This window comes from Periplaneta americana, chromosome 4, assembly GCF_040183065.1.
Source record: "Periplaneta americana isolate PAMFEO1 chromosome 4, P.americana_PAMFEO1_priV1, whole genome shotgun sequence".
Classification (NCBI taxonomy): domain Eukaryota; kingdom Metazoa; phylum Arthropoda; class Insecta; order Blattodea; family Blattidae; genus Periplaneta; species Periplaneta americana.
In genome coordinates this window covers 85,477,221-85,493,308 of record NC_091120.1, presented here as the reverse complement: position 1 = coordinate 85,493,308, position 16,088 = coordinate 85,477,221, and the positions used below count along the sequence as shown (strand labels likewise).

The window sequence follows — 16,088 nt, the reverse complement described above, 5'->3', positions numbered from 1 at the left end:
TGCATAATTTACAGACAATTTTCGTCTGATGTATGGAGTATGATGTAAACCAACATGGGTAATTGATAAAATCCAAGAATCAGTCGCCGTTTTTCCAGATCAATACGAGGTCGAACAAAAATTATGGTTTATTTAACGACTCTCGCAACTGCACACTTAAATGCCATCGACCTGGGTCGGGATCGAACCCGCAACCTCGAGCACAGAAGGCCAGCGCTATACTAAGTACCAAGGCCGACTAGGAGATCGATGACGCGATATATGACATCACGCACGATGGCAATACCGTCCTTCAAAATATGAATTTAATCGGGAGCTCACAGGCCTGATTTTCTTTCTCCCATCTACATCACTCCACTGCATCCCCTTCCTCAACACATCGCTATACTTCAGAATATCGCATAAGTAGTTATGTACAAAGACTGTGCAAATTAAAAATAATATTTTTTATTGATGATACAAATACAAATGGCTTTTAAGGAACCTGCAGGTTCATTGCCGCCCTCACATAAGCCTGCCATTGGTCCCTATTCTCAGCAAGATTAATCCATTCTCTATCATCATATCCCACCTCCCTCAAATCCATTTTAATATCCTTCCATCTATGTCTCGGCCTCCCCAAAGGTCTTTTTCCCTCCGGTGTCCCAACTAATACACTATGCATTTCTGGATTTGCCCATATGTGCTACATGCCCTGCCCATCTCAAACGTCTGGATTTAATATTCCTAATTATGTCAGATGAAGAATACAATGTGTGCATTTCTGCATTGTGTAACTTTCTCCATTCTCCTGTAACTTCATCCCTCTTAGCCCCATATATTTTCCTAAGAACGTTATTCTCAAATACCATTAATCTCTGTTCCTCTCTCAAAGTGACAGTCCAAGTTTCACAACCATACAGAGCAACCGGTAATATAACTGTTTTATAAATTCTAACTTCCAGATTTTTTTATAGACTAGATGACAAAAGCTTCTCAACCGAATAATAACAGACATTTCCCATATTCATTCTGCGTTTCCTCCCGGCAGCTGCAAGTTAGAAGGACAACATAACTGGGATCCAATTAATTTTCGTTCGACTCAAAAGGTTAATGGCACCTTTTGATAGCATATTGAAACTACAATCTTCTTCTTAGTTAGTACTACAGCCTAAGAGAGCCTTGACTCCATTAATGATCCTCTTCCATTCTTCGCGATCCTCAGCCTGCTTCATCCAATTCCGGATTCCAAATCTCACCAAATCACATTCCACACAATCCATCCAATGCGATCGTGGTCTTCCTCTCAACCTTGTTCCCTCTATTTTTTGTGTGGTAACCATCTTAGCCTTCCTAAGGTTCTCTTTACATCCAACATGTCCCAACCATCTCAATCTAGATATTCTAATGAAGGATTTAATATCTGGTTCTTTAAACATATCGTACAGCTCCTTGTTGTATCTGATTCTCCATGTATTGCCAGTCTGTACACCTCCGAAAATTCTTCTCAGTATATTTCTTTCGAAAATTGCTATTTGTGTACATGTTTCCGTTTTTAATGTCGTGGTTCTGAGCCGTATGTTGCCACTGGCTTAATTAGAGTCTTGTATATGTTCAGTTTGATTTCTCTGGTTACTGTTTTGCTTTTAAGCACGGGTAAAAGTGCATAGTAAGCTCTATTGACCAAATTACTTCTTCCCTGAATTTCATCTTTTAATTCATTATTATAGGGTGACCTCACCAGTAATTGACCAGGACCCAGTTGTTGACCACATGGGAATGTTTTAATTAAAAATAAGCATTTTGGCACCAATGAAAAATATTTCTTCAGTTATATATAATCTTTAACATCTCTTTGTTTCATATGACAACAGTATAACACGAAATTATGGTTTTACATAAAGCAGGAAATTTGGGAAACAAAGCTTGTGTTTGCAGTATGGCTTCAGCTGGTGCTTGCTATTAGGGAAGTGTTGTAGCAGGTGTACAGAAATATGAACACTGCTCTGAAATATAATTATATTATATTGAATGAATGCATATTTTGCCTTCTGTATAAGCTATAGGAACTATGTATACACACATTTTCAGTTTTTATAGTTCTTACGAGTAATTAATAGGGGTGGTCATTTACTAGTTCTTAATTTTTATCAAGCACCAGTAGTTGACCAGACCAGTCAACTACTGGACCAGTTTAAAATAAAGTGATATCCAGTAGTTGTCCATCACTTGCAAATGTGATCCTTCCTTTTTATGTAAATCATGTAGATTGTATGTAATCTGTGTTTTAAATGTTTGCAACTATTTCTTATGACTAGGCCAAAAAATGGAAAAAAAATTCTTCAAATACATAAAATAATCCTAAAATAATGGAGTTAAGGATGCTCAAATGACTTTATTCCAATTCGAAAATTGCTAGAAAATACGAAATACTACATTCCACCCTGACTAATAAGCTCAAGTCCACACGTGTAGAGTAATAATTAGGCGTCTGGCCGCGAAAGCAGGTGGCCCGGATCCGATTCCTGGTCGGGGCACGTTACCTGTTTGAGTGTTTGAGGTTTTTTCCGGGGTTTTCCCTCAACCCAATATGAGTAAATGCTGGGTAACTTTCGGTGCTGGACCTCGGACTCATTTCACCAGCATTATTACCTCCATCTCATTCAGATGCTAGATTAACTAAGATGTTGATAAAGCGTTGTAAAATAACCTACTAAAATAAATAAATAAAAATAAGCTGAAGGATAGAATGCCTCCTCCTAAATTGATGGTCACCGTAGTTGCCAAATTGTGTGCAGAAAATAAAATTCTTCTGTTTGCCTTGCTTATAAATGCTACACACATTCTATAACCTGCTGATATTTCTGTATTTGAGCTCTTAAAAACTGGATGGAAAAATGCAGTTGAGGATTTGCCATAAATATTAGGGATGTGCAGTATAAAAAACAAATTTTGGTCAGTCACTAGAGAGAATGTTCGATAAAAAAGCCACTCCAGAATGGTTTCCATAAATACGGCATCTTTCCATTTGACACAAATTCAGTAGATTATTCTCAATGTATGAGCCTTGAGTTTGTGTGTGTTGATGGAAATGGAACTGTAAACCTCAAACCAGCAAAGTTTAATGTGAAATACCAGATGTATTTGGAATCGGCTATGAAAGCTGGATGCACTGAAGAATTTAGAACTATTGCAGCTAATGAAAATTGGACTGCAGATGACGTGGCATCTGATCTCTCCTGCAATTTGTTAAAATTATGGAAAGGATACATACAATCCAATAATTCTAACAACACTGCTGATGGTGCCATATTGACTTGTCAAAAACAGTAATGTTGAAGAAGCATAGCAAAATGGAGAAGAAATGCAGCAGAAAAATGTGTTTACAACATGAGATTATGAGTAACAGGTGGCTAAAATATCATTAGGATTTAAATGTTAACAAAAAGAAAGAAATACGGAGGGAAGATAGAAAAAACAATGTGGGGAAAAGAAACAAAGGCCTCTCAGTCAGATTGAGCTAGAATTCTAGACTTCATCATTGGACTCTGATGACATGCCTTTGAACATTTCTGAGGAAGCTAGCAACAACCAAAGCAGTGGTGATGAGAACCATATGAAATACGGGTCATAGGGCATTGTGAAATATATATCGAGGAAAACTTGTCATTTACTTTGTGGGAAAAGTGGTAAAGAAAGAGGAAGAAGATTTTGATCTATTTGCTCAACAAGTGGCTGGAAATGTATTCAAGTGGCTGGCACAAGAAGATACTGATACTATATCTCAGGATACATTGCAGTGTATTTTTCCTGAACACAGGAAAACTATGAAAAAGACACACTTACAGGATTCATATTTTCAGTTTTACAGGTTAAAATCTTGGTTAGAATGTAAATGCATTTTTAAGTAATAGAATATGTGTCTCTTCTGTGTTAAAATAGCTATATCTAATTTTTTGTAGTGGTGGTCAACTACTGGTCGAAAACTGGTCATTTACTGACACATTGCGGTCAACTACTGGTATTTTTGTAAGCCATTAGTTTAAAAATAAATTTCATCATGTTACATTGCTTTAAACAAACATTGAACAGCACCATTGCTTTTGTCAATATTTTATTATACTTTTACTGTAGAAATCTTTTCCTTGTGACTTTATATTCAAACAAAATGAACATTTAAGAAACGAATGTTCCTTAACTGGTCAACTACTGGTGAGCTCATCCTATCTTATTAACGAACCAAGATATACAAATTCTTGAACTTTCTCAAACATATATCCTCCAATTAGTATTTCATTCCTTTTGTAGTTGTTGTTGTCTAGTGCCTTGCATTTGGCAATGAAGCCATTAGCAATCGTGCTTTCCAATACTTTTGAACTGTAATTTCTTCTGATCTTAATGCTTCACAGGTCTTCAAGTGATCTTCATTCATTTCTGCTGGATCATTACACAGGACACATATTCCTTTTGTTATTGGTATTATTCTGAGGTTCATAGCTTCTAGAAATTTTCATGTACAGTAGTGGTAAAAAAAAAACCGGACTGACGGAATAATCAAAGTCCCCGAAATGAGCCATTGTGCATGCCACACCTGCATTCACAAGATACCGAGTAATCTATTGAAATTGTTGTAGTTTCGACTGCTGACGTAGCCCATTTCGAAAGCCATTAGAAAATAAGATGGTAAAATTCATGTTCTGGGAATAATAAGTTAATTAAGTAGTAAAATATCGCTGCAATCGAAAAGTATTGGGAATAAATTTGAATAAGGAACAAAAAAAGTTTCCTTCCCAGGCAGGATTCGAACCACGAAAGTCTTAGTTACCAGTCTATTGTTCTGTCACTGTGCTATGGAATCACTTGAGAACCAACGTTCCTTGAGAGTCTGTCATACAACAAGTGATTTAAAAGGAAGCTTTAATTTAGAACTAATTTCACATAATTTGCATTACTTGTGAAAACAAACGTTTCCGTTACATCTCTTAATTTAATTTAAGTATCACTGGATTGAGAAACTCGCTACTAAATCACGTTATATGTTGCACCTTATCACAAATTTGTAGTCGATACAGAATGCTATGAACAGATTCTCCTCAAAATGGCCGCTGCTAAAGAAACACGTATCAGACTGACAGTTCTGTTAGATGACGGATATTTCATATCTCAAGCTGCAGATAGGCTAGGAATGGCAAAAACTACTGCGAAGAGGTGGGCTCGTCGATACCTAGAAACTGGGGGGGGGGGGGTTGAAAGACGCCGTGGCTCTGGGCGTCCAAGAGTTTCAACAGGAAGAGAGGACTGGGCATTGCTCTGAATTCGTGAGCGTAATCCTTTTATGTCTGCAAGTCAATTACGAACTGCCTCTCGATTCCCTGGAGGCCGTAAGACAGTTGGCAATCACCTTAAGGCTGCGGGTATTAGGAACTATAGAGCTGCTCGTAAACAAACTCTTACAGAGGAGCAAGCCATAGACCGCATGGCATATGCTAACAGTCTAGATGGGTTCGATTGGGGAAGAGTCATCTTCACCGAAGAATCCCAGATCACGACTAGTTATGCAGGACCTGTTCGTGTCTATCGCGAGGCTGGCCAACGGCACAGTCGTGCTTATGTGGCTCCAAACCCAAAGCAGGGGCGCATTAGCGTCAAGTTCTGGGGGTGGATGTCTCGAGACGGAGCAGGAATGCTGCAGCGGATAAATGAGATTGCATATTTTGCAGCACGTGTTTTACCCTTCCACCCATGAACGTTATCCAGATGGACCATTATTATTCCTGCAGGATAATTACGCAGTACACAAATTGATAGGCGTTCAGAGATGGTTGTTGAAGAGGCCAGAGATCGAAGATATTGCTCTGCCTTCCCTTTCACCTGATATGAATGTTATCGAAAATGCATGAGCCAGACTAAAAGGAAGGACGCACAAACTGATTGCAGACAGACCACCTTGGAATCGTGATGAGCTCTGGAAACATGTTCTTGATGCCTGGGAGGACATCGCCCATGATCTTGACTATTTTCGGAAGCTCATCGATTCCATGCCTAGGCAAGCAGAAGCTGCCAGAGAAGCTGAAGGCTATTGGACAAAATATTAGTAGTTCAATAGCCTATTTTATTTCATTATTTTTTGTAAAAAAAAAATTTTTAATATATTTTTTGTTTTGTTAGAGGAAGACCAGATGCATCTTCCAAATAAATCTTTATTTTTTATTTAGGCCAAATAATAATCCACATTTTGTTTTACTAAAATGAAATTAGGTCCATGAGCTGTGACAATGAATATTACTGTCGTATTCTTAAAAAAAAAAAAATTGCCTGCCACGGGAATCGAACCTGCGACCGTTTGCACGATAGCGGCGCGCTCCAAGCACCTGAGCCATTCATTGAAGACGAAAACAGTAACCAACTGCGTGGCTGTTGTTCAACTGCACAGGTGGTTTCAGGTCCGAGGAATATGCACCGAGCTCTGGAGTGAACAAGGCTCTGAAATCAGCTACAAGGGTTGGTCCCGTTTTTTTTGCCACTACTGTACTTAGATTTTTTGACATTGATCTTGAATTCCAGGGCCTTAGTTTGAGCATTTAATGCTATTAATGTTTCCTTTACGCCTTTTAACCTTAGAAGCTTCAACACACTCACTATATTCTTCCATGAATGATTCACCTAACAATTCCTAAACATTCTTGGGATGAATATATGCGCCCACACAATGCGATAACACAGCTCAGAGTGTGTTTAATATACCTACTTGTCACACTAATTAGTGTTAATATAACACATGGCACTAGTATATTAATTTGGAGAAGAGAAATAAACATAAACATCATAAATATTTGGCTTGTGATGAGAATATTGACAATCACTAAGAATCATATGAACACAAAAATCGCTCTGTGGTAGAATTGTTACTACCATATCTGTGACAGAGTTTGGACCTTTATTATTTCTCCATGTATTGCACTTACTACATCTCTATATATGGCCATACTTCATACGAGACTCAGACACAAGAACAAATAAAGCCTCACTACTAAAAATTGACGAACAAATTTAATAATTCAATACACGACCAATTGCACAATACATAAACATATCACTGTCATTAATCAGTTCAGAAATATATTAATACCAACATTTCAAAAATAAAAAATATCAAAATATGTAACAATTACCAACCATGAACAGAAAAAAATAACGTAATTAATGATGTAATAAACAATCAGTCATACTAAAAGTACTGACGGTATTGTATACTAGACCCAATTATTCACATAATATTTATTCGCATTGTTTCTTTAAAAAGAGTCATATTGAGCTGATTTTTCATTGTACCAGTGGCAGTAATTTTACGAATTGTAACCTTCACGCCAGGAAATCTTTCTATAAATAGTCTTCGAACTTGATGGGCAGACTCTGCATGTGTGTAATAATTATACAGTATTCTAAAGGAAACCTAAATTCAGCTATATGACACACTTTTAAAAGAAATACTCCACTCTTAATACATATAAATCTTGTTACGACAGTTGAAAATGTCAGACTGACTGAGAACACACTTTGCATATATAATGTAGTTTGACCTACACATTCTAAAAACAACTGGTACTAAGAAACCCCACATATGGCCCATGTTAGGCTGAGACATTCTTAGGATCTGCCAGACCTTTTACAATAATGCATTTCACCAAGGAACGGAGGTTCAGCCCTTATATTGTGTCTTGTGATTCAAACAGCTACATTTGATCACTAGGTCAACCAAGAAAAAAAAAGATGGAAGGAAAATTCTCTATTAGGATCGTAACAGGCCAAAGGACCTAATATTTGCAAGGAAGATAATGGAGATGATGACATTTGAATGCTTTGGTTTCTTCTGCCATACCATTCCTCATACTCATTGTTGCGAAATGCAGTTGTATCATTTACTGTAAAAAATTCTCTGCATTGTAAAACGATCATTAAATAGTATTATCACTCTTTTTATTTGTTTAGGAATGACAGAATCAAGAACTGAATTTAAACTTAAAACTCCTCCTGAAGATGGCATCTCCTCTGTCAAGTTTGGGCCCAACTCTGCTCAATTTCTACTTGTCTCTTCATGGGATAGTACTGTTCGTTTATATGATGTCATCACAAATAATATGAGACTGAAGTATACTCATGATAAGCCTGTGCTGGACGTATGTTTTCAGGTAAGTTTCACTTACTATAAAGTTACAGGCTAGCTCATCTGAACAACTCATTCAAACGATCTGTGAATAATTTGTTCATTACTTTTGAACTGATAGTTCACATGTGGTTATATGTGCTGCACAATTGAACAACACTGAAATGCGCACATATTGTCCAAATTTCACGAGAGGATCCCTGCGAGGGGAGTATGATTCTTACAGGGTAAGAGGAGAAGTTAAGCTAGTAACTCAGCATCTTTGAAGGAGCAGGTGGATAGGGGCGGTGTCATTGGCCAACTGAAACAAACAAAACTCAGTCAATGGCTGGCTGGTACAAACAAGGCTCAGTCATTGGCCAGCTGGTTCTGTGTCTGGGGTTGGTTATGAGAGTGGGGGAAACACTTGCATTCCTTGCTCGGATCTTCTCCTGAAATGCAAACAGTACGTGCGAAACTGACGTTAAGTTATATTATTTTGTGCTTGTGTACTGAGTGATAGATTTAGTAAAGCTTTTACAGCGCTTGTATGATATTGTTCACATTTTTCTTTACAAAATTCACATACTCTAATTGTTTGGGCCCTCTTGTTTTGGAGGGACAGGAAGAATATGAATGAATGAGAGAGATATGTTCCAGACTCATTCTCTCTCTCCCCCCTCCCCTCCCTCTTTCTCCCACTCTCTCTCCTTTTTTTTTTTTTATAAATGTAAAAATGAGCAACAGGCAAGTGAGTTATACTGTGTCATTTAAATTGAATATGATTTACTTTGCGAAGAAAATTAATTTATATATTTATTTTTAAACTAAGTTATATACAGGGCTCCTACAAAAGACCTTTCCAGTTTCGAATACATGTCATTTACATTCTATGAATCTGAGGTGCATGAAAATAGCACCACTGGAAGCAGGAACTCAGAAAGTTTAGTTGTGACAACATTGTTTTCCTAGTTGGTAACACTGCCTCATAATAGCGCATATAAACAAATTTGTTCATTGTTGAGGTGAAATGGCTGCTATAGAGGACAGAAAAGCTTGATTTTCATGTGAACCGGTTGGTTATTAATGTTGTTGTTTTCTAATGCCAGGCGTTTGACAATAAAGTCATTTGACCTCTTGCACTCCAATATTTTTCAAAGATATTATCATTGTCAGCCACTGAGTTATTAATGTGCAATAGCATTACCGAACAAAGTTTGGTGCAGATCCACCCAGTGGGCCTACACTGATTTTAAGGCAAGATTTTTCGTAAGTGGTTGTGATTTCATCCATACCGACAACAGTGCTGCAAGCCCTAAAACCAGAGGACAAAGTGCTATGAAGAATTTCTGCATAAGTAGGCAGACTAATTGAAAACGATGATCAATTTATTCATTCTGTGGTGTTTTCTGACGAAGCCACTTTTCATCTTTCTGATAAGGTGAACGGAGATAGCCTCAGAATCTGGGAGTCGGAAAATCCGCATACCTACGTGGAACTTGACTATAGGCTTGATATCTGCTGTGTTACCAAGGGGGGAAACATTGAAAATCTTTATGGTAAGGAACTAAACTTTTTTAGTTTCTCTTTCCATTGGTTTTCATGCACCTCAGATTCATAGAACGTAAATTACATGTGTTCGAAACTGGAAAGGTCTTTTGTAGGAGCCCTGTATATAAGTCTACTGTTACCCAACTTTAAAAACTTACAGCTTTTTTCGTATGCTCATGTAAGACCCTGCATACTTTTTGCATTAAGAAAAGAGTAAAAAAGGCAATCTAGTATGCGAGTAGAAACGGTTGTTCATTTGTATATTGCTAACTAGATCATTTGAATAACTCAAGTTCATGTGCGGGAACAATTGTAAACTTTTTGTTGTATTTCTGCTTGCATTCTCTATGACAAAGTTACATAATACGTAATGATTCAGTAACTAAATTATCTTGTTTAGCCTATAATTTTATATAGATTTAATTTTAAGTATTGTGTAAGTACATACTTATTCTTTATATTCGTTCCAGGATGCTGTGCATTCATACAGTGGAGGATTGGATAACACACTTAAAATGTATGATTTCAATAGCAATACAGGTAAGATTACATGTCCTATTAATATTAGCAGAATTGAACATTATGAGTGGAAATTAGTATGTATTGGCAGAGACAAATGAAATTCCTCCTGAGTAGGTCGTAACTGATCAGTATAACAGATGCTGATGGATAAGTAGGATGCCAGTATTTTTTTTTTATCGAGTATTACAGTAAAATAATCAAAGTGAAGTTAATGTAAGGCCACTATTAGTAATAATTCTCGTTGATAATGTTTTTATTGCCAAGGAGGTTGATGTTCTTTTACGGCATACATGATCTTAGATAATATAGAATTATATGATTTGCTTTATAATGGCTGTTTCATTGACAGTTGACAGTGTAATAAGTCAATGCTGTCACAAAAACTGGGATGAAGTGTGACCTTACATTCGTATCCTAGACATCAATGAGTTTGTGCCTTTCTGTTTTGCCTACAAATGCTTATATTTTTCCCTTGACAAACAAGCCTGTCCCTCACCTGTTATCATGAGCTATGGAGATATAGATTTTTCTTCAGAAAGTGTGCTTCATTGGTTTAGTATGGATACTGTAAGATATTTACTAGAACAGAGTATATTTATGTATGATGCATGAGTAACATTATTTTATTAAAGTTTCTAGGGGTTACTATACCTCGCAAGAAAATGAGCCAGATTATCAGTGAACAAAATGTGACAAACAGAAAGTTTTTTTGAACAATATGAACCAAAGAATAAAGCATACTTTAACTGTAAAGAAAGGCTTTGGTATTAAAGCTTGACTATATTGCTGTAGATTAATGATTAAGAATTGTATGACCAGAATTTTTTTATAATACAATCTGTATCATGTATATTTTAGGCCTAAAATCAATATCCCGAATTTAAAAGAAAACTTACAAATTAAACCAAACCCTTTAACTCTATTACATATAGAATATAATCTAAATTTAACAGAAGAAATACTGAAATCAGAAGTAAACACTGAAATACTGAAACAATTGTCTTTAGAGACAATTAATATTAGGTACCCTCCACAAAACTGGCTTCATTTATACACCGACGGATCCTTGATCTCCAGAGAACAAAGTGCAGGTGTTACGTGCTGTCTCTTCTCACTTTATAGATCACTTGGATATGGAACAACAAATTTTGATGGTGAAATCATTGCAATAAGTGAATGTCTCAGGAATCTTCTATGCCACATCAATAAATTTAGGAATGCACTTATATTGTCAGACTCCAAAGCAGCTTTTCTATCAATTGTCTCTAAACACACACCTTCATCTCAAACAGCAGAACTAACTAAAATGCTCTCTCAATTAATATCATTCAATAAAAGAACTGTATTCCAATGGATTCCTTCCCATTGTGAAATCCTGGGAAACGAGAATGCGGATGCTTTAGCAAAGAAGGGCAGCACTGCTACTTACAGACCTGTTACTAAATCTACGTATTACTCTGTGAAGGGATTTATTAAATCTACATACTTAGACTTGAACAAACAAAATTTGATAACACAATCCCAAGGGAAAAAATGGAACTCTCTGCATCAAAATCCACAGTTAATTCCCGATTTACCACGAAAATCGTCTGTAGCTGCATTTAGATTGGCAACAGGCCATGATTGTTTGGCTAAACACCTGCATAGAATTGGAATATATCAGTCCCCTAACTGCCCATTGTGCAACTCAAACCAAGAAATGAATTCGGAACACCTCAAAATCTGTGCTTCATTGGCTGGTCATGATAATATCTTTGAAAAATATTGGAGTGCAAGAGGTCAAATGACTTTATTGTCAAACGCCTGGCATTAGAAAACAACAACAACATATTTTAGGCCTACGTTAATGAACAAACAAATGGAGGAAAATTGTACAAATATTTTTAACAGTGTAACTGGACACTGGGATATGGAGAATGAAGGTATATGGGAGTATGGCAACATGAGATCTTGTGTTTCAGTTAGATCTTTATAGACTGGAAGCCTCGAGAGAAGAATCAGTGTCTCGAAATTTTAGTTAAGGATATGTATCTCAATACCTCGTGGGTCTCCTCTTGTGCCCTGTGCTGTAAATATGCCTCTGACTTCACAAACTTTTATTTTGCACATGGGATTGAGAGAGGGGGCGGTTGAAGGACGAGTGAGTGTGTTTGTCCCTTGATAAGCTACACTGTCTTTGAAATTTATTCCCGAGCTGTGTGAAGCATCTTTTCTTTGCCGATGTCATATATTTCTATATGAAAGTGCTTGTAATGACAGAAGTACATCCCCCCCCCATCAAAGATTGATGGTAGTTTACCAGCACCATAATGATCAACGCCCCATTGTAGCAAGATCTGTTATCAACAAAACATCTATTTTAACAGACATTTAGTGAACTTACCCGATGATTACAGTCAGGATTTATTACTGGCCACAGCACCACAACTGCTTTACTAAGAGTCAATGAAGATATATGTGAAGCTACAGATTGCAGTAAACTGACTTTATTGACTTCACTTGACTTCAGCAAGGTCTTTGATACTGTTGATATTGAACTCCTTTTGTGTAAATTGAAGAACTTGAATTTATATGATAATGCTGTCGCTTGGTTTCAATCCTACCTTTGTGACCACCAGCAGTGTACATTAGTTGGAGATTTCTCTTCTGAATGGCGCAGCACAAAGTCTGGAGTTACTCAAGGGTCGGTATTAGATCCTCTATTATTTATGATATATATTAACGACGTGACAAACACCATACATCACTGCAGATATCACTTGTTTTTTGACGATTTACAGATCTATATACACTTTCGTCCTGATGAACTGATGCGGTGGCCACAATGACTAATGACTTAAACTCTGTCTATCTATGGGCTCAGAAGTTTGGATTGAGGTTAACCCCAGAAAAATCGCTGGCAATTGTAATGGGACATCGGTGCTTACTCAGTACAATTAACAACAAAACCATATGGAGACTTGGATTATTAATGGACAGAGATCTAAATTGGAATAGCAAATAAGTCACATCTGTAAAAAAGTAAACATTGTTCAATCGCTAGTGATGTCCCATTTTGATTACTTCGATTCTGTCTTGACAAATATAACTGTCAATTTAATTGAAAGACTACGTGTTCATAATGTGTCTGCGCTTCATCTGCAGTATTCATAGATTACGCCATCTTTTGAAGCTCTTTCATGGGTCTGCCCATGGCATACTCTATTACAGGCGGGAACACTCCCCCATCTTTTCACAGAGTGCATGACGTCACTAGTCCTCGCTGAGTCCACTCACCATATGCCATCCAATCTGATTTTGCACTAAATTGTTACTACTAGCAGCATTCCTTTCCGATATATTGTTAATAAAACACAATATAAACAAGTGAAAGTACACATGTATCGTTAGAGTATAGGCAGGTGTTAATCTACATTATCCTAAAATAAATAAGAGTAGATATTGCATTACACTAATGGAAATTACAGTGTCTACTCACTAACGTCAATTTTATTTCAGCATTTTCAACTTTCTTGTTGCGTCCGCCTTCTGACTGATAATGAATCTATTCGCTTCTTCTTATAGTTTGATAACAAAATGTTAACACAGCACACTCACAATTCTGTCAGTAATTTTACACATAAGTTATCATTTCCACACACACATTTTTTCATGAAGATTGAATTTAGTTCTTCGTTTCCACACACTTTTTTTACTGTCAATCTACATAAGAGTTCATATTGTTTATTGTATTCTGGGAAGAATGCCCATTCATATCGTTCAGATACAAGTACACTCATTAGCCTAAATGTAATTTCTACCACACTAATAACGTATGAGTTAGGACCAACAATCCGTCTCTGTTGACAGCTTCAAAGTATTTATCGCAGACATTTACTTCCGGGCAATGTTCACAATTTATTTTTGTGCCAATTTTAAATGCAGCATAACCACAAATATATAAAAGGGCTGATTTATCAATCTCTTGTACTGTATCATAGTCTAGATCCCTAAAGTGGTAGATTACATCCGTGATATTGTCTTTGATTTCTTCAGTACTGTCATTAATTAAATCAAGGTCCAAAGTTAGTATGCCATACCTTGCTGATTTTATTCCCAACACATTTTTTGCTCTATTTTTTTTCTCTGTATCAATTATTTGAATCACACCAATGTTGTAGTTGCCACCGCTAAATTGCCTGCACATACTAAATCTTTTCTCTAACTTATCTGTTTGAAATGTTCCACACATCACATAGTTCACATTTAAAGTAGAGAGAGAGAATCTAATAATATTTATAAGACTTTTGTACTGTGAATTAAAGCTTTGCCCATGTCATTTGTTATTGATCCTCCTTTATGATGTGAGCCAACTTTCATCCATTTTTTTTTTACCCAGATAAGGAAATTTTCAAGAAACTGTAATCCATTTTATTCCGCAGAATATAATAAAATGGATATCCAAATTCGTTACCTCTGCATGCACCACAAACAGGATTCTTTGTATTTACAATGGACCACCATTTCCATGTAATATCAAGATAATCCACTGTCTCGTTATACTCGTGAACAATCATAGATGCCCTCATGCTTTCATGGAAGATATTTAAAGCGAGGGATACTTGTTGTCTTTCGATGTTGGTAGGGTATGTCTTATAGGCTAGTTTAATTTGTATCCTTTTTTTTCACCATGCTCTCTTTCTCACTCTTATGCGCAGTCCTCATATGATTGAATTTCGCTTTTTTGATTGAATTTGTACTGCAGGTTTCACTAGTAACTTCAAAGTCAGGAAAAGAGAATGTCTGTTTACCCAATTTGTTCCTTATGATTTTCAACAAGTGGACAGTGTCGTACATAAAATAAACGTCATGGTCAATTTCGGACATGAACAGTGTAAAATCATTTTCAGATCCCTTACTTAATATTGAAAACATGTTCTGATTTACTTTATTGTTATCCGAAATGACACATAATACCTTGAAACCACTATTTTCAATAGTATGTACAACCTTTCTTGTTATATTGGTCATTTCAGAACCTGATATTGTTCTTACAGGACAAAGGGAAACACTATGTTCGAAGCTAGAGAATACAGAAGATATTAAGTATGTGAAAACTGTTTTAGCCTCAATGAGATGATCGCGATTTTCCGCAAAACCAGTTATTTTCCCATACCTGTAATCTATTCCTTCATGGACATAATTATATTTCATCAAGTTGCAAAATAACCTACTTTTCCAGTCCTGATAACTTATCGCCGACAGCTTTTAGAAAATGATTGTTCTCACATTTCTGGTTTTGAGAAATGTCTAATGAAGTTATAAACCGCTGCAAATATTTAGGATGGGACAATGATAAGATTTTATTTGCTCATAGTGTTTCGTAACATTTTTTGATTGCATGTAAATAATGAAAGCTATCATAATGCGCGGCGAATAGATCTTTTTTGATACTAAAGCCAAGGAGAATTGTTCCAAGAAAAAGTCCACCTGCTCAGCCAAACTATTGTCATTAACATTTACTAAGGCTTCTTTTAGATTTGTCATATTTGATTTTACGTTCTGTAAAAGTCTGTCTACACATGGCGAAGCATTTGTGTTAATGAATTTGTTAACTAACTGCTGTAAACAGCTCCACTTTTCCAATAACAAATTCGGTCCAAGAACATCACTTAGTTTTTGGTAACAAAGTGAATTATATGATTAAAATAAGCAGAGACTTTTAGATTTTGTTCTATATTCATATAGAATTCTAATGAACTAGATTCGAAATTAATGGTATAGAGAACAAGTTTATCATTGAAGATCTTAAAATTAATTACCTTATTTTGTAATTCTGTTATAGGCAATTTCTTCTCAATTCACGGTATTAACTCGTCGAAGTTCGTTATTTTGTCCTCTTTAGCAGCGTTTT

General features: G+C 36.3%; 1 protein-coding gene across 6 annotated transcripts in view; it reads left to right on the top strand.

Moving 5' to 3' along the window:
* Bub3 (mitotic checkpoint protein Bub3) overlaps positions 1-16,088 on the top strand; it is a 43,160-nt gene that overhangs the window by 654 nt on the left and 26,418 nt on the right. For 5 of the 6 annotated variants that reach the window (XR_011331650.1, XR_011331648.1, XR_011331649.1 and 2 more), the window contains exons 2-3: positions 7,969-8,168; positions 10,144-10,213. Coding sequence is in view for 3 of the 6 variants with exons in the window: in XM_069823681.1 (XP_069679782.1) it covers positions 7,971-8,168; positions 10,144-10,213 (268 nt within the window). In the remaining 3 variants the exon portion in view is untranslated. Of the gene's footprint in view, positions 1-944; positions 1,089-7,968; positions 8,169-10,143; positions 10,214-16,088 lie in introns of all 6 variants that reach the window. The other variant, XM_069823684.1, reaches the window with a different exon arrangement.